Source organism: Trachypithecus francoisi, unplaced genomic scaffold (assembly GCF_009764315.1).
Source record: "Trachypithecus francoisi isolate TF-2019V2 unplaced genomic scaffold, Tfra_2.0 Lachesis_group1, whole genome shotgun sequence".
Taxonomy (NCBI): domain Eukaryota; kingdom Metazoa; phylum Chordata; class Mammalia; order Primates; family Cercopithecidae; genus Trachypithecus; species Trachypithecus francoisi.
This window is the reverse complement of record NW_022681454.1, coordinates 16,994,090-17,013,541: the sequence shown is the minus strand read 5'-3', so window position 1 is coordinate 17,013,541 and position 19,452 is coordinate 16,994,090. Positions and strand designations below refer to the sequence as shown.

The window sequence follows — 19,452 nt, the reverse complement described above, 5'->3', positions numbered from 1 at the left end:
GAATAATGTGCTACTCTTGTGTTATTTCTCCCATGACTGAAACCCCATAGTTAAGCAGTAACAATCAAAACAGTTTTATTTGCAGTGAGCGTAAGACTTCAAATTTTTAAAATTGAAATTTGGATAAACCCAGGGAATGCTTTTACACTTTGTTGATTTTTTGCTAATTAAGTTGATGGATTTTATTTTATTATGGAAACTTGGGAAAGGCAGAAAAGTATGAATGTATGTATGTAGGCGCATACATACCTAGGCATGTGCATGCACACAATCACATATTTTAACTGCTCAACGCTTTATCAACCAAAGATCACCATTGTTCCCATTTTTGTATATTTACTTCCACAGTTTATGCTATATTGTATTTGATTTGGGGGTTCTTGTTTTACATGCAAAACATGTTTACATCATCTGTATATCAAACTTTATATACCTTTTAAAAACGTTACAGTAGCATTTGCAGTTTTTTCATGCTTTATTAATGGCCTTAATGACAGTGTTAAATTTAATTCTCAAGCAAGTGAAGGAACCATAATTTGTGTAACCATTTTTTAAATATTTAGAGTTTTTAAAAAATTGTACAATCTATGGTATATCTTTGTATATGAAACCTTTTTTTATGTTAAATATTATTTTCTTAAGCTAGATACCTAGAAGAGTGTAAACATTTTTAAGATTTTTGATGACATATGGCTACATTGTTTTTTGTTTTTGTGTTTTTTAAGAGACAGGAGTCTTGCTATGTTGCCCAGGCTGGACTTAAACTCTGGGCCCAGTTCTTCCATCTCACCCTCTCAAGTAGTTGACTTCTCTTTCATTTTCGGTTTTATCATCATTAAAACTTGCACATTAATAAATCTATTTATGCCATCCGGTTGTTGTGAGAACTGGATGAGTTAAGACATGTAATGTTTGTAGCAAATGCTTCACACACTTTCAGTACACTATAGAAAAATACAGTTTTAAACACATTAGGTTTAATGTAAGTTACTAATATTTTCTAGCAATCAGTTGAATATAATTGACAACACCGTAAGAATATCCTAGAGAGGAGAATAGCAAAAGGCCAGATAAGAGATGAAACAGAATGATTTCCTTGGAGGGGAGGAAAACAGTTTTGTTTTATGAAGGTTCCAGTTGTCCTTTTTGAATAGATCCTTTATCAGAAGTTTGCATGACAATACAGGAAAGAAAACAATTTATGAAAAATTGAAATCTGAATTTTAACTAAAAATTAACCCAATAAAATGATTATTCAAGAAATTGCCCAATTTGGCCATGACTTCAATTTTTGAAACGTCAGTTTATTTTTAAATTTAATTCTGGTAGTGTTACATAGACAATTACCTGACCTTGTTCAAAGATTGAATTGGCTTATCTTTAATTCTGTACATTTTACAATAGTGTTTGATCGGAAATAACTAAATTATAATGTTAAATGCCCCATCTCCAACCAGTAAATGAAAACAATTTTGTATTTATTATTAAATGTTAGTAAAAAGTTTGAATATACAGAAAAATACAATGTAATAATCATGTACTTGTTAACCAGAATTAATAAATGTGTTATTTGGTCATATTTACCTCTGATTTGTCTTCTCTTAAAGACCTGAAGTATTTCTAGAAATACAGTTAAGATCCTTTTAGATCTTTTTGTTTACGCTTGGAAGCAACCAGTGATACTACCTATTTATGTATCTATAAACAAAATAGTTTTGTGTGCTTTAAATATTCACATAAATGGCTTAATAAATACACTGTCTTGTTCACTTTAATCCTGAAGTTTACTTATTCACCAAAAATTAAAAATCACCGGCAATACTAAGTGTTATCAAGGATGTGGGACAGAAATTTGGTAATATCTATTGTTCAGCACTTCTGAGAGTTTATCTTAGAGAAATTATTGTACATGAAGACAAAAAATTTATAAGGATGTTCATTTCAGCATTGTTTTTAACAGTGAAAAACTAAAACAACCTGAATACCAACAGTAAATAAATGGGGAATAAATTACAGTGTAATAAGGTAAACTGCAGAGAATATACTAGTAAAGTTGAATTAATTACCTCCCCCCACTTACTTAGTTTATTTTACCCTGTCATAGCATTCTAAGTGCTTAGTTTTATCTACATTATTTACTACAAAATGGTGGGAGAGGATTCCAAGAGTTTATTTTAAATGGATTTTTATCATGTATTTTGGGTTAATTTTAGTACTTTGGAATGATGTACACACAAAATCTAGTTATATCTCCATTGTGAAGGAGTGATGTAATCACCATTCAGATAGATGTAATTATCAGGAGCAAGAAAATATCCTTCCCCTACCCCCGCCATTCCTGGACTTTCTCTATCCTTCCCAAGCTGTCTCTCTCGTTTTTGTTTTTCTAATTCAGACAATCCTAGGAGTAACTTCTTTTGACTTTTCCAGCCCTTGAACTACAGGCTTTATGAAGAAAAGGGAATCATGCTATGAGCAAAATAATATAGATGATTAATACTGCTAACAAAAAGTGAGATTTTCTATAGATAACTAAAACTGATCTAAAATTCTTAATGGTATTAGAACTATTACATATTTATGTATTTTGTGTTTACTATGTAAACATTAATTGATTAAAGAATTTTAATGCAATGTGACAAATATGATGGAGTACATTTTTCATTTTCACTAGATAGTATAATGCATTACTTTCTTTATCAAATCCTTTTAGAATAAAACTTTTAACATAGCCTAGATGTGGAGAAAGGGCTATGAAGAAGAGAGAAAAGCATTTCTCAATAGGGTCATTGTTTAGAGTTCCTAAAGAGAAAGAATCAGAAGTATAAGCCTATTTGCGTAGGTTTCTGAAAGATGGAGTAGAGCTTCTGTGTAGCTCATCCAGATTAAAATGTGCTATAGTTAGTACTTTATGTGTGAGTAGTCCAAACAAGAAAAGAAACCTTTATTGCCCTAGGTAGAGAGCTGCAGCCTAGTTTTTATAGTACCTGTAAAGGAGACAAAGGGGTTTCCTGTACCTCCTTTCATAATTTATATTTTATGGAATAATTTTAAATGGAGCATATCAGGTCTAACAGCTTAGAATCGGGGAAATTTCATTACTTCATTCTGAGACAAAAGAGTAACAGACTTAGGGGAGTGTGTTTTATATGCCATAAACTACATAAAATGAGCAAAATCAAAATTTGTGAATAAAGTTATAAACTTGAATATGGGTTTGGCAGTTATCCTTATAAGTTCCTAAAGTAGTAAAATTTTAATTGCTAAAAAGAAATGAGATGATAGAACAGAGAAAACAGTTCTTTCTCCTTTTAGTAGGTTTTAGCACTTTACCAATGTTTAGTAACACAAATGAGTAAGTCAAGATCCTGGACCTTGAGGAATTCAATCTCATGGGGAAAAAAGATGTATAAATCAATAATTACACAACAGTGTCATACGTTTTATAGGATGCTGTCCATGCAGGAAGACAAACTAAGCATCTTCTGCCTGGGCAGGGGATCTGGGTCTTCAAGGATAAGTAGAAGTTTGATGAGTAGAAGTTTGACAAGTCGAATAGGCAGAGGGAACAGTGTACTGCAATTTGAGAGGCATACCACTGCATAGCACGTTTGAGGGAATACAAGTAGTTAGATACATGAGCCATGTCAGGTTTGAGATGAATGGAGACTAAGTTTAAAATTAAGCTGGATGGGTAAACTGGGGCAAGAAACTGTCTTTAATAATTTTTCAAGATAGTCTGTGCAGGTACTTTGCTTCTTCAGTCTGTCCCTTTTACCCTTCTAATCTATGGGCTCTAACCTCTGGCCACACTGAATTTTTCCAGTTCTTTGAAATTCTATTCAGCAAACATTTATCGAATACATATTGTATGCCAGGCACTATTGTAAGCTGCAGGGATATATTGATAAATAAAATACGCGTGGTCTGTGCCTTCACATAGCTTACAGTCTGTGGCTAGCACTGGTAGGTATATGAGCAACTAGCATTACATTACAACCTGCTAAATAATATAAGTGTTACTGGTATAGTAACCTATAATGACGATCAACCAACTCTATGTTGTGTCCTGAGTGAGGCTGATGAGTTAGATTTGGTGAGAATTAGGAGGGGTTGGCGGGGTGGGAGGGCAGGGGGCAGGAGTAGAGGAGTACGAATCTTCTAGGCAGAGGAAACCAACTCCAAGTGTGAAAGCCCAGAGACAAGAAACAGCATAGCACTTTCCCAGCAGGTTGCCCTGCTCCACCTTTAGCTCCTTGCGGTCCATTCTCCCATAGCAGATTGATCTTTTAAAAACCTAAATTGAAATCTTGTCGGTCTTCCACCCAGAATCCTCCAGTGGCTTCCTGTCTCTGTCAGAATGAAATGCAATGTTCTTGCCATGGCCCAATGGCACTGTGTAACCTCTTCCTGCAACATTTCTGATCTCAGCTCACTCTTGGCCAGGCTTACTTCATTTCAGATACCCTGGCCTTTGCTATTCCTCTGACATTCCAGACATGGTTCCTATCATAGCCTCTATACAGACTGTTCTTTCAGAAACGTTCTCCCATGTATCTGCTTAGTTGGTGACCCTCACCTTATTCAGGGCCCTGTTCAAATCAAAGAAACCCGCACTGATAACACTGCATAAAACAGCAGCGCTCTCAGCCCCACCCTCATTACTCTATCAGCTTACTCTGTGTTATTCTCCAGAGTGGCACTATCATAATTGCTGGTGGTAGTGGTGCTGGTTGTGGGGGTGTATGAATTATCTCATTAGATCCTAAGCACTGTGACAATGACTGTGACTATGACAGTAGGTACGTGGTGTGACTTTTTTTTTTTTGATGCTCTTCTAGGGCCTAAAATAGTGCTTTGCACATAGCACTCAATGAATTATTGTCATAGTCTATATAGCAGGTTATAGATGGGATATTTTGTTTTATTTTTCATCTTTGTATCTGCCCAGGAACATACATATTTCATGGATTGATTATGGTTACAGTAAAACCCAGTTGAATTTTTTAAGCCCAGTTGAACTAATATGTCTTTAACCATGTATTTTTAATAATTTTTCTTATAGCTAAAACTTTTAGTTTTTTAGCTAACAATAAAAAATTCACAGAATTGTTTGCTGGGTTTTAAATTCATGGTTTATTTTTATACTTTTTGATCCTGAAGCATGCCAGATTAACAATAAGTCTGAATAATTGAATTTTTATTTATGTAAATGTTATATAGTAACTGCATTTTAATAACATCCATAGGCAGTTATTTTATAACATTATTTTTCTAAAGCTGCATTATCATAAGTTATGTCTTTAGTCGTAGACATAAGCACAGTATATTATGTAGGCAGTGATTTAACTATAGTTCAATAATTTAAGAGTAAAATTTTATACTATGAGTTCTAGAAAATATATAGTTCTCATATATTCCTATACATACAGCCACAGCTTACCTTTTGCTAGTCCTAGTAAATGCTAATTATTCAATTCTCTTACTCATCACATTTTCTGTTCTCTCTGTTTTGTACAATTTATATCACTCCCACCTTCCCAAAGCATTATCTGGGCAGCTTTGAATGGAAAACAGTCATGAATGAGCAGTCAATGGCTATTCACTACAAAATGGTGGAGAGGTGACTAAAAGTTTATCTTAGACAAATTTTATATAATATATTTAGTTAGTTTCTTCATATCACCTGGCAATGCCAGCTCCTCCTCTGTTCTTTTTTTCCTATATAGTGCCTTCCCAGTCATATCCTGTTCCTAAACCTGTTTAAGATGAATAGGTAATGGCCACATATCAAATACTAGTGTTATGAATTAGTAGATCAACAAAATATGAAATATTAAAATGTAAGGATTGCCTATCTGTTGCAAATATAAAGTTTTTTCTCTTGCAAAAATTATAGGGGATGGAGTGTTAGATCTCTCTACAAAGAAAACCAGCATAAAATCTGAAGAGTCATCCATATGTGATCCTTCTTCTGAAAATTCAGTGGCTGGGTAAGCAATATCTAGGAAATATAATTTAATATTAATATAAAATTATCTCTGCAGAGAACTCTTAATACTATTCTGAGTAGTATTGACGTATATAGTTTTCCTCCAGAATTTTTGTCACTCATAAGTGTCTCTCTCATACCTTTCATTTGTCCTTTCTCTTTCTTTTTTATTCTTTCTGTTAAAGAAAAGTTATCAGAACAATCACCAAACTTTAGTTCATGTTACTAAAATGAACTACCAACTTAATCATAGAATACAAACTAAGAAGCAGGACGAGTAAGAGAATATTAAAAATACTCAGGAGGCAATTTTAAGGGAAATATGTAATTTATTAATTTTTTAAAACAATGAACAAATTCTAAAAGCACTGTACTTACTAATTGTTAACGCTAGTTTATAGTGTTTAGATTTTCTTATTGCACTTTAGATGTGGTGGCAAACTACTTAAATATATCTAGCAATCACCACAAAAAGTCCTTTCATGTTTTGAAAAGTGTCATTAATCATTAAATAAATAATTAGTAGTGAAATGCTGTTCTGTTGGATTTTTGGGGTTTTTTTTTTACAACTTTTTTGCATCTTCCCATTAACTAACTGCACAGGAAGCTTTTTTGTCACATTAAATCTTAGAGGTAGACTGCAATTTGTTTCAACTATGACTGTAGTAGTATTTGAGTCGTAAGGTATAGTAAGCTTTCTGTTTGAGAAACTTTGAAAATTACAGTGATACATTTGAAATAGAAGTGACATTGATAATATCTAAAATGAAATTATTCAAATATAACTTATCTACTTGTTTCAAGTTTTAAGTTCTTGTCTAGAGAAAAATTAGTCTTGTGGAAATATGGGATGTTTGTGTTTGGAAATATTCCTGCTGCTACAAATTTCCTTTAAAGGGGTTGACTCTTTTATTACTTGTTTAGCGGTAACGTCACGTTTGTACTAACAAAAACTCCTTTAGGATTTGGGTACTTTTTATAATGGAACTCTAATTGTACAAATAAAATTTATAAGTGTTGCTCTACAAGCATCTGTCAGAGGAATAGCAACATCATGAGAATATTTTTACAAATACTGAGTTAGGATTTTATGTTCTTGGAAGGTCTGCCCGTTGAGACCACCGTATCATTGACACATTGTCCTACCAGGACTGTAGCGTTTGCTTTGATAAGGAGTAACTACTACATCTCACAGACTTAAAAGTGTCATAAGCAGTGATGTTACCTAAGCAAGGAGTATAATAAAGGAGTGGACCCTCCCCTTCCATAGCTGTGTGAGAGTCTCTCATGCATCAGTTTACCATCGTTTCATTCCATCCATCCAGGAGACTACACAGAAACAGAGAGGACTATGTGGAAAGAAGTGCTGAGTTTGCAGATGGTTTGCTCTCAAAAGCTTTGAAAGACATTCAGTCTGGAGCACTGGACATAAATAAAGCAGGCATACTTTATGGCATACCTCAAAAAACTTTACTTCTTCACTTAGAAGCCTTACCAGCAGGGAAGCCTGCATCTTTTAAAAACAAAACTCGAGATTTCCATGATAGTTATTCATATAAGGACAGTAAAGAAACTTGTGCAGTGCTGCAAAAAGTAGCCTTGTGGGCAAGAGCTCAAGCAGAGCGCACAGAAAAAAGTAAACTCAATCTACTTGAAACCTCAGAATTAAAATTCCCAACAGCTTCCACTTACCTCCATCAGCTAACTCTACAGAAAATGGTCACTCAGTTTAAAGAAAAAAATGAAAGCCTCCAATATGAGACTTCAAATCCTACTGTACAGTTAAAAATTCCTCAGCTACGAGTAAGTTCTGTCTCAAAATCACAACCTGATGGTTCTGGTCTGCTGGATGTTATGTATCAAGTTTCCAAAACCTCTTCAGTCCTAGAAGGATCAGCTCTCCAAAAACTGAAAAATATACTCCCTAAACAGAACAAAATAGAATGTTCTGGGCCTGTAACTCACTCAAGTGTTGACTCTTACTTTCTACATGGGGACCTCTCTCCTTTGTGTCTTAATTCTAAAAATGGAACAGTTGATGGAACCTCTGAAAATACTGAAGATGGATTAGATCGAAAAGACAGTAAGCAGCCCAGGAAAAAACGTGGCCGCTATCGGCAATATGATCATGAAATAATGGAAGAAGCTATTGCAATGGTAATGAGTGGAAAAATGAGTGTTTCCAAAGCACAAGGAATTTATGGGGTACCTCACAGCACTTTAGAATACAAGGTAAAAGAAAGATCTGGAACACTGAAGACTCCTCCGAAGAAGAAACTACGATTACCAGACACTGGGTTATATAATATGACAGATTCAGGGACTGGCAGCTGCAAAAACAGCAGCAAGCCTGTGTAGATTACTTGTTAGGAAAATGTGTGTGTGTGTGTTTGCGTGTGTGTGTATGTGCACAGGTGTGTATTTGTGTGTCTATATACACACATGTGGGAATTACAAATGCTCACTCTGACAGGAGACATGAAATTTTACAGTTCAAAAACCACTTACATGCCTTTTGAAAAAAAGTTTTATTCAGGGTTTTCACTGTGGACAGAATTATATAGTTGCTTACTTAATTCTGATAGTTTGTATTTAATCCTTGTATAAATAGGTGAAAAAGATTCAGGTTTTCTTTAGTAGTCAATAGCATAAAGCGTTGTGGGAAAACGAGTAATTGTCAAGTGAAACATTTTTATTGGTGAAAGACCATTCCAGCCATTCAGTTGAACCATCTTATAATGGAAATATTAATAGTTTATGAACATTCTATACAACATACTTAACAGTTGTTGTATATATGTCAAACAACCAATCAAAGTTTAAATAGACAGCTATCTCCATACTAAGAAAAATTAATATATACAGTATTAGTACACTACAGTGCATTCTATGAAATACAAAATGCACTCAAGTGCATTCACCAGGAATAGAAAAGAAAACCTTAAAGGATATGTATAATGAAATTTAATATTTATCATTTAATAGTTGATTTAGCAAGAAGTTGGGGTTTATAAGGTATATACTTAAAAAAAACTGACACATAGTTAACCCCAGCAGCTATAGAACCCTTTAATATAAGATGGAGTACTAAGAACAAAAAATAATTTAAATTTAATTATTAAAATAATTTAGTTTTGTTTTTCATTTGAAAAATAAGCTAATGTGTAAGGTTAGAAAAGAAAGTTGGAATGCAACTTAGAGCATGTTTATAATGTGCACAGAAAAAGCTTGAGAATGATAATTTTGGTTTAAATGTGCTGGTTAGTTGATGTTATGACTACTTTAAATTTTAAGGATTGTGACACACTCCTACTATTGAAAAACCTCAGTGTAACTTTAATATATTTGCTGCTGTGACATTTCAAAACATTTTCAGTTTATCAAAATGAATTGCAGATTTCATTTTGGTGGGCGATACATTATCATTTTGCTAATAACCAAATTTGCAGTTTGTTCAGGGTCTTGAATAGATTTACAAATATTTAACACTGAAGCTGTTTTGAACTTTCAGTAATGTAAACTCTACTAATTGGGTAGTTAGAAGCTGGGCAGTGCATTTTAACTTTTACTAGACTCATAAGAGAGACTGGTCATTTTTACATAGCAGTTTTAAAATATGGGTCAAAGTATCCTTGTTGGATTTATGGAGTATGCAACTGTAGTGGTAAAATGTTATAAAGCATATGCCTTCATATAAAGAATAGGGATTTGCTTTATGTATTCAAAATTCTCTGAGTGCCCCCTTTCTCTGTTAAAATTCAGGTTCTGATCATTTTTCTAAGCCAGTTTTCCTAAGCCCAAAAGGAATACTTTTAGCTGAATTTAAAAAATAAGTGCACCTTGTCAAATACTTGTGTTTTTACACTTGTGTTTGTGTGTATTTAATAATCACATATACGTGTAATACTAAAGAGATTTTCAGCTATTAAATTTTAAAACTGCTTACATGTTTAAAGAAACTGAAGAGTGAGAAACTACACAACCAAGCAGTTATTTGGTCTCTGAGATCTATACTGAACCCTCTTCAGCTATTAATGTTACCTGCACACTAGGGTATGAATCCTCTTTTTTTTTTCACCCCAAGAAAATATACATCATAGATTACAGAACAGCAGATGTCAGGGTCATCTTTCTTTTTAAAGAATTAAGCCATATTTTGTGAGGGCCAGAACTTGGATTATTTAGTATATTTCCCCCTTCCCCCAATGAAAAACAAAGTTAAAGGTAAAGTACATATTTCAAAACAATTTTATTGACCTCTTTATACAGAATTTTACTTGGAAAACTTTGGGGGCTTTGAATGCATTACATAATATTTATATTGTATTGAGCTTTTTTATTCCTCACACTATATCTACATTAATAAATTGATTAAGAAGTTTATAGTAAAGGGAAACTTACAGAACACTTTTGTATCATTTAAAAGATGACCTGACCAAAAACTTTACAGGATTCATAAATCAGGGATCATTTTGCTATTGACTTCACAGTAATCAGTAGTTTTATAGGTAATATTATAGTTAATTTGCAGCATTTTAGTACTTGTATTATTTATTTTTGGTCAGAAATAGTAAATTAAAATATTTTTTGATAGTTTATAGGTAATAATCAACCCATAACTTTTAAAAGAAACAAAACATTTCTATTATTGAGTTAACATTTGATTATACAAACTAGGAAAGGCAGGGAAATTCCCCTTCTCCCCAGTGGTTCTATTAAGATGACCTTTATGTTAAACTTTCAAAGTACTTTATGAATTTAGTTACCAGTTACTATTTATTAATTGACAATTTTCTGAAAAATCCCATTTCAGCAGACTTAATGAAGGTGAAAGCAACCCTTATGTGCTTTCTACTTATTTGAATGTTCCTCAAGTATTTTATATTTAAAAAAAAAAAAAGAAGGAAAAGAAAAAACAGTGCCTCTGTTTTTAGAAAACTACTGCTCAGTAAAGTTGTTTAAACCATTTCTGGTAGCTAATGACAATTTTATATTAAATTGTATACTAACTTTAGTGAGACTGATTTTTTTAGTTGTTTACAGTACAAATACTTGTATTTGTTTTTTAATTGCAGTATTTCCATTGTCGCAGTAATTTAGTAAAACTCTGTGGCTGCCTTGATTTTGACAGATTTTGTTAATATAAACTGATTGTTAGGCAATTAGTTATATTTATGCATAAATCAATTGCACTATAATTCATGAATTATTTATTACAATATTTTCTAATGAATTCATGTATCTGTCTTGTGTTGTAAATGTACTGTAATTCTGTTCCTACTTTGTGTTGTTATATATCTAAATCTGATTGTATGAATTTTAATTGTTCAGTTAACGTGTTTCTAGGTTGTAATTTGTAGTAAAGCACTTCAATGCTTTTGCACTTAAATTTACAACACTGTTGGTGTGTGATTGATTTACTCATTCAGTAAAAGAAAAAAAGAAAAGAAAAGAAAAAACTGACTACACTGACTTCTTTGATTTACTTTAGGAAGCAGTTTTATTAAATATGGTATTCTAATTTACTTTTTCTGAAGAAATATTCCAACAAGTTTCTAATGGGCAAAATGGATAGTCACATACTAAAAATAGGCAGGATGTTTGGTTATAAATCAAACAGGAAAAGATTAGAAAACTTTAAAAGCAAAGGGTCTACCAAAAAAATACAATTTTAGAACCTTATATAATCACCTGAGAATAATTCTAGACTGGATACTTACATGTGTGTTCAACTATTATTTACTCATTACTAGGTTTTTATTTAAGATCCTAACATGCGAGAAATATGGGGGGAAATGTTTGAAGCCAAATAAGCATATTGTGAAGTTCTGTAATTTGAGATGTTAGTTTTCTGCTATCTGATACATAAGATAGAATCTAATATCTGAATATCTAATTTATACCTTTATTAAGCTGTTCTTATAGCATTAGATGGGAATTACTGGCTACCATAGTATTTTTGAAATTCCATTATTAATAAACTGAATACGAAAACTCTAAAAGCTTTGCTTAGAATGTCAGAAAAGGGATATAAAAAGTGGTTTTGTAATTTTGTGAGTTTAATCAAGTTGATATTATAACATTGTTTCAGAATACTTAACACTAGTCATTAGTTTTGATTATTTATTACCGCATACCTGGCTTTATTAACAAAAAAAGCCTTTGAGCATTTCAGGAAGAGTTATGAATGGTTATTAATCTTTAAAATACAACATATTTTTCCAAGAAGCATGTAAATTCTTTATTATGCCATAACATCACTTTAGAAACTGCTGAAGTGCATCTCTCACAACATTCTGGGTTTTCTTTTGCTTGTGTGAAAATTAGTCATTTTTAATTTGCTGGAAAAGAATATAATTATATCGTAATCTTTGATAGTTATCATTTCTTCCTGCCCTTGCTCTCTACATATATTTTTTAAACTATCTGATTGAATCCTGGGAGTCAATTGCATGATTTTACACTCCCAACCATGACAAAATTTATAAAAAATTATTTTCAAAAAGGAAAGGATACTGGAGTCATGTCCTATCTTCATCTGTCTAGAGGCAGCAGTGGACTTTAAAAGTTTTATTGTAATTTCATATCTCTTCTCACTTTGTTTGATAGCTTCTTTATGTCAAATCACTAGTTTTAGTGAAACATTGGTTGAATCTAGTTATCTTTTTTCCAGAAAAGTTTTGATCACGTTTAAAATTTGCTTTCTTATTTTTGCTACTCAAGTAACATAATTTTTATAAAATATAAGTGAAATATTACTTATCTCTGAAACAAGCTATATCAGTTTTAGGCAGCAAAGTAAAAATATTCCACTTCCTGTTTTAAAATAAAAATCTTATAATTTTTAATATAGACGAGCATAAAAAATCTGTATTTAAACAAAAATACATTCTTCAATAGTAGTTCATAATCAGCATTATTCCAACCTTAAATAAAATTTCTAGAAATTAGGAACTATTAAAAACAACAAATGTAATAAACTGTAAGTGAAAGGCAATTTTCATGTACAGAGTTTGGTGATATGTTTAATTAAAACAGATACTTTTCTGAAACAGAACTCTTTAAATATATTTTATTCTTCCTGCTGCTGGTATTGGATTTAAAAAAAATTTGTAGACTTCTATATTGGTTGATAAGCAAGCCCAGTTCTTAGTTAAAGTTAGATGTATATTAGTTTCTGTAGTGGGCCATTTTCCAGCATTTGAAACTTAATAATTAGGTAAGTAATGCCTTTAGCTTTTATGAAATTACTTTAGTATTTAACATCAATTAAAAATAGATTTTATTTTTAAATAGCTAACGCCTGCAGCTTAATCTTAGGAAAGACATTCTCTTATTTACATAAAATCTAAATCCCTTAATTATCCTTGTGATTATGGGAAGCTTTTACTATTTTCACTGCCTTGGAAAAAATATTTATTTTAAATAAAGATTGTACTCCTGCATTTTATTTTCCTTATTTGCACTAATGTAGACTGATAATTATGTATCAGAATAGTTTATAAAATGGCTACCTTATAAAAATTTAACTCCTTCTGAAGCACTTTCCATTAAATATTCTTAATACATTCAAAACATTAGACATTAATATATAAATGTAATCATATGTATAATCATCAGCTTTTATATTGCAAAAATAGGGCTTTGCTTTGACTTATACTTTGTTGTAGGAAATTAGTTATGAGTGCTTCATTATATTTTTGCTAAACAATAATCAAAATGCCATTATTGCAGCTCTCTAGGAGTCAGGAGTCCAGCAATACCAAAATATCTTTTTTCGAACGCTGTTAAAATTATAACTCCTTGTAGTGGTATTTTTGCTGCAATTCATTTTTTGTTTGATTTTTATTTTTAGTTCAACTGTTGATGCAAAATCAGAGGAAGCTACTAAAATGGAAAAAAGAAAATCAGCATTAAGCAAAGTTTTGGAATCTTTGTGCATACATCACCAGCAACAAGTTTTGGCTATGTTGAAATTTCTAGTCCAAGAGCAGAATGCTGCTTCTCTTTGCTGTTGTAATACATCATGTGTTGTGTCTTCAGAATCTCAAAAGCCCTTAATCGAAGATAATTTATATGGTCTGTTCTATAGTTGTGAATATAGGCTGGCAGAAAAAGGTTGTTTACAAAACGAAAAACAAAGCCCTGGTTTAGAACCTCTGCCAGTCTGTATTAAAGATTTAAATTGTTTATCTTGCCAAACTGTAACTGTTGAACACATTAAGCCAGTAGTGAATAGAGGAATTGCAGACAGTTATAATTCTCACAGGTGCTGTTCTGGACTGTTACCAAACGTTCACTCTACAAAATCAGCCTTTCGTAGTGCTCTTTTGTCAAAGGAAGTATGTGATCTTTCAGTCACTCTTAAAGATGCCTGTAGATCTCGAAGTCCCTCACCCCCACCATTATCACCTGTAGAAACTGAAGGATTTGAAAAATTGAAAGATGTCATCTCAGAGATTTCAGCCTTAGAAAATAACAAACTTGAAGCAAACATTAACCAGCCTCCGTCTCTCACACCAGCAGAAATAAGCAGCAATAAGAGCGATCATGAAGATAAAATACTTAAAACTAAAAAATCCAGTAACTCTTACTCTTTACTCTCAAATGACAGCAATAATTCTGCTACAAATCATGAAAAAGGTGAAACTGCTGTAATTTTTCAAGATTTAATGGATCGCATTAATGAAAAACTAAAATCAATAGAAACCACGGATATGACAAGCCTTGTACAATTATCTAGCAGTGATTGTAATACATATAATGATTTAAAATTGGGAGATTTCATAACATCTCTCTTGCATAATGCAAAAGCCAGTGATTATAGTTTTATGGAATTATTGAGTCAACATGATAAAAAGGTAGAAAATAAAATTATTCAGACAAGATTTCGAAAGCGTCAAGAAACTTTATTTGCAATGTGCAGCTCCTCTGATTCACCCATGTTTAGAAGGCAGTCTTTACAGATAAAAAGAGAACTTGCTAGTCTTGATGAAAATTTTACAAGAAAAAAATACACCGAGAAAAGTCCAAGGAAGTTGACACAAAACAATGATATATCTTCATCAGACAAAGGAGAATTCTATCATGACCAAGGGGCTTCTTTACAAAATTCTAAACGACTTCAAGATAAAAATGCTGAAACATCATTTTCACCAAATTATGCATTACAGTCACTGCAACTACCTCTTCATAGTGCAGAAACTAACTTGTCTTTTAATTCATTTTCAGAAAGCTTTAAAACAACTTCCCCTGAGAAAATGAGCATAAGAAAGCCACAGGAGAAATCTGCAGATGGAAAACAATTTTTGCAAAATCATAGGAAAAATCCAAAGTTAGGTAATACTCAAACTCTTTTGAGAAATGATGCTTCTGGACTTTTGAGCAGAACTAAACGAAATATTGTGCCTCCAGGGTGGTATTCTATATATGTAACAAATAATTATGTTTTTAAAAAATCCCCTAAAGCCAAAAAGGTATCCGAATCCACAACAAAAAACGATCCAGTGAAAAATATTCACATTGAAAGCTCACACAATATAGACCTAAACAAAATTGCAATGAATTCTAATTTACAAGTTGTTGTGAAGCGTTTGGAAGATACAATAAATATAGCCAAAAAATCCTGGAATAATCAGCCATTATCAGAAGGATGTAAAGCATCCAAGAAATTGATAGAAATTGATGGTAAAGATCAAAATGCTGACAGAAATATGACTCTTACTCTAAATAGAATGACATGCAAAGAACAGAGCTTATCAAAATCTGTGGTAGCATCCAGCAGTATTATCAAAAGTCATTGCATGCCTACAATGGATTTGAATAACAAAAGACTTGAAAATCTGAAAAAGTCAACTATTTTAGATATGGGTCGCTTGATTTCCAGTGTTGAAAATGGACCAGCAAAATATGAAGGTATTGAAAGTTCATCTGTTTCCAACTATTCTAGTCCTATCAAACTCATGTTTTTATCTGAGGTTAAAAGTAGTGAAGGAGTCAAATATACTTTAACTTCAGTTGGTACTTCCCATTCAAATGTCGTTGTCCCTTCTGAAAAACCTACAATCCATCATGTAACTGAAGAAAAAACAGAAACAAATGAGAATATCTCAAATGCGAACTCTGAAAATTATCACTCCAATCATTATGATACTGATACTCTTCAAAGAGAACTAAACAAATTCAATCATGCAAAAGAAACTTCAGGATCCTCTACAATGTTTATAGGTGATATAAATAGTGATAAGCCACAAGAAGAAACTAAGGACAATTCAAGCAGTGCTATTGATCCATCTTTTAAAAGAAAACCAGGTAGACCAAAAAAAATAGGTCCCCAAGTTGTGAGACAGATTAAGCGACCAATTGGAAGACCACCAAAGCCTAAAACTGATCAAACAGACATCACTGTTTGCCAGAATGAGCCCTTTAGCGCTGGAAGGAAAAGCCCAGAATCTCTCATATCAGAAGTAAAAGAAGGTATTTATAAAAAGAGTATTACAGTAACTGTTATTTACGGAAGGTCAAGAAGAACTAAAAGGCATGTTTCTGAAGGAAGTGTAAACATAAGCAACCTTATGTCTTTAAACAATAATGCTGGGGATTTTCCAACTGAATATAATAGTCCCAGAAATATTAGTGAACACAAAATTAACTTGGGTGAAAGAATAAATGCTGTCGCAAGCTTGACTACTGAAAGTGAGATCTTGGGGTCTGGCTTTGAATATGTGAGACCCATCAAGAACAAATCTGTGATACCTCAGCCTTCCAAGAACATTATTCGACCAAATCAGAAGCCTTTGGCAATAAGTAGGAAGCCTGGTAGACCAGCAAAAGTGAAAATCTCTGGCATATCTGTGACTATTAATAGAACTTCACCTCAGGAAAGAGAAGTAAGTATTAGCAGCTGCTTGCCTCCTTTAGAACAGGAAAATACGTTAGGAAAAAATCTACCTGAAGAAAAGTATGACCAACAGTGCACTAAAATGGATAAAATAAGGCACACTGAAGCTGATATATTTAAAAATGGATCAAAAAGTATGATTGCTACTGTACCTTTGAGACATTCTATTAGGGACAGAAAACCATCTCTGCATTTCTTACATTCATTAGCATCTTCTAACTCATTTATTTATAGAAATGCTCTGCTCCATAAATCATATAAACTGCATTTGCAGAAAAATAAAAGTCAGAAGGAAAAACATAAACAGTCAAAGATGAAAATAGCTTATAAAGATACCCCAAGAATCAGACTTTCACGGAATGCAAAAAAGTGTTTGGAAGATAATAAATTAGTACCTATTTCTGAAGTATCCTTGGATCCTATAATTTCCTCAAACCCTTTGCTCAGGTGGTGGGCTACTTCTGCTTCAAATGATTCCTTATTAGAGGAATTAAACAATAGATTTGAGCAAATAACAAATGCTTGGGTGCAAGTAAGTGGTGATGAAGCTGAAAATTGTATTCATAAAAAAAGAGAACACATTGAAAATGATCATTTCAAAGTAGCAAGCCCTTTGGAAACTTGTCTTTTAGAACTTGAAGTTTCACCTGTAAAAATGCTTTTTCAGAAAAAGTATGATTTGAATGAACTCTGTACTTGGTTTATGCAAACAACAGAAACACAGTCTCTTTCATTAGTTAGAAAAGCAAATGCCCGAAACCCTTTGGAAGTAATAAACACCAGGGGAATCAAATTAGGGACCAAATATTCTGACTTTAATGCCAGCCCCTTCAGAAAGCACTTTAAAAAATTTGCACTCTCTTCTCCTTCAAAATCAGCAGAGAAGTTGCATATACTGCATAAAGTGGCTAACTCTCCACTCTTAAATGTGAAAAGTAATTTAGCAATAGCTAGATTAAAAAGGACTGAGTTTAAGAGGTTGCATCATGAAAGGTGGAAAAGAGAGGGAAAGCTGCACAACCACGGAACAGTTGACTGGAACTCTAAAAGGAGAAACTTAGGATTTTTCTGCCAGAACCAATTTTTAAATAAGGCTGAGGGAGAAACAAATGCTGACGTCCCACTCCAAGGAAAAAGCATAGTAGATAATCAGTGTGTTTTGCCACCTGAGATCAGGGGTGACTTGCAGCAGAGGGTAGTAATGCCTGACTTCAAAATACGTGCTAGTTTCGAGAATAAATTTAAGTCAGAAGCAAAAGAGAATGGAACAAATTGCAGCCAAAAAGACTTTCAAAAGGGACCAAGACTAGAAAATGTGTGTCCTAATAGTTGGAGGTCAAAAACCTTAAAAGACTGTAGAATATTTTTGAGGAAGCTCAACTGTCTTGAACACAGAAATACTTTAAAGCTAAATACAATCATTTACTCTCCTGAATCTACTGACAATGGAAATACTCATCAAACTCATATGGAAGAATCAAAGCGCTTTACTTTAAGATCTCATTCTGCTAGGCAAAATTCTTTTAAAAAGCAATCTAAAGAAATAGAAAATGCTAAAGCAAATAATCCTTCAGCTAATGAATTTGCTGACCATCTTGGCAATCGTAAACTAAGCAAATGTATTAACTTTGACAAGAATCCTGATAGTTTTGAAGTCCTTAGCAATTTGAACAAAAGAAAAAGACCACCATGGAAGACCACAGAAGTGTCAACAAAAAGACATAAACGACAGTCATGCAACAGTGGACAAATGGCAAACTATTTTTCCAAATCCCTAGGTAAGTTCTTCTCTATGTAATTTTGAAGTTTCATTGTAGGTGCCTTGAGTACAGTATAACAGGTAGAAAAGGAACAGCTGATTCAGTTTTAATTAGTTTCCAAAAGATTTGGACAACCTCATTTCTTGGCACCTAGTATGAAACTCATGAAATTAGGTGCTGCTAAATGTATCAGTGTGCTTCCCCACCTCTTAATACGTCCAGGATTTCACACAAATAAAAATATATATAGTAGAGACATAGAAATCATCTTTAAAATACATTATTTTAGTAATGTAGATGTTATCTTCTTTTGCATTTGGTTGATCTAATAAAATCAGTAAGCAGTTTGACAGACAAATATAACCAAGTAACTAACTAAAAATTAAGTACCACACTATAGTAAATATTACTCACTTGAGAAATCAATAACAACTTTGAGACCATGTTTTAAAAAAAGTAAAGATTATCTGTTAAATTGATAGATTGTAACATATTCTCCTAGGATAATCTTAATCTCACATCACCCACCAAGTTGTTATGTCATTTGGAACTCACTTTAAGACTGATGATTTGAAGAATGGTAGAGCAACAATATTTTTAAAAATAAATCAGCAAACTTGTTGAGTAGTTTTTTGATATCAGACATTGAGCTCATTTCCACAGATATAAAGATGCGGATTCTTTTTCACAGATAATCCATAACCTAGCAAGAGGGAAAGAATCATGTACAAGTTGTTGTTAAGGTAATGCCAAATTCAAAATGCAAACCGAATTACCTTAGCAAACAATTACATCCTTTA

General features: G+C 32.6%; 1 protein-coding gene across 16 annotated transcripts in view; it reads left to right on the top strand.

The window, feature by feature from the left end:
• LCORL (ligand dependent nuclear receptor corepressor like) overlaps positions 1-19,452 on the top strand; it is a 188,119-nt gene that overhangs the window by 139,362 nt on the left and 29,305 nt on the right. For 8 of the 16 annotated variants that reach the window (XM_033213847.1, XM_033213845.1, XM_033213851.1 and 5 more), the window contains 2 exons: positions 5,900-5,993; positions 13,848-18,670. The exons of 1 other annotated variant lie outside the window; for it this stretch is intronic. In XM_033213847.1, coding sequence (XP_033069738.1) covers positions 5,900-5,993; positions 13,848-18,670 — 4,917 coding nt within the window. Of the gene's footprint in view, positions 1-5,899; positions 5,994-7,317; positions 11,453-13,847; positions 18,671-19,452 lie in introns of those variants that run through there. 7 more of the 16 variants (XR_004437855.1, XR_004437854.1, XR_004437853.1 and 4 more) reach the window with 5 other exon arrangements.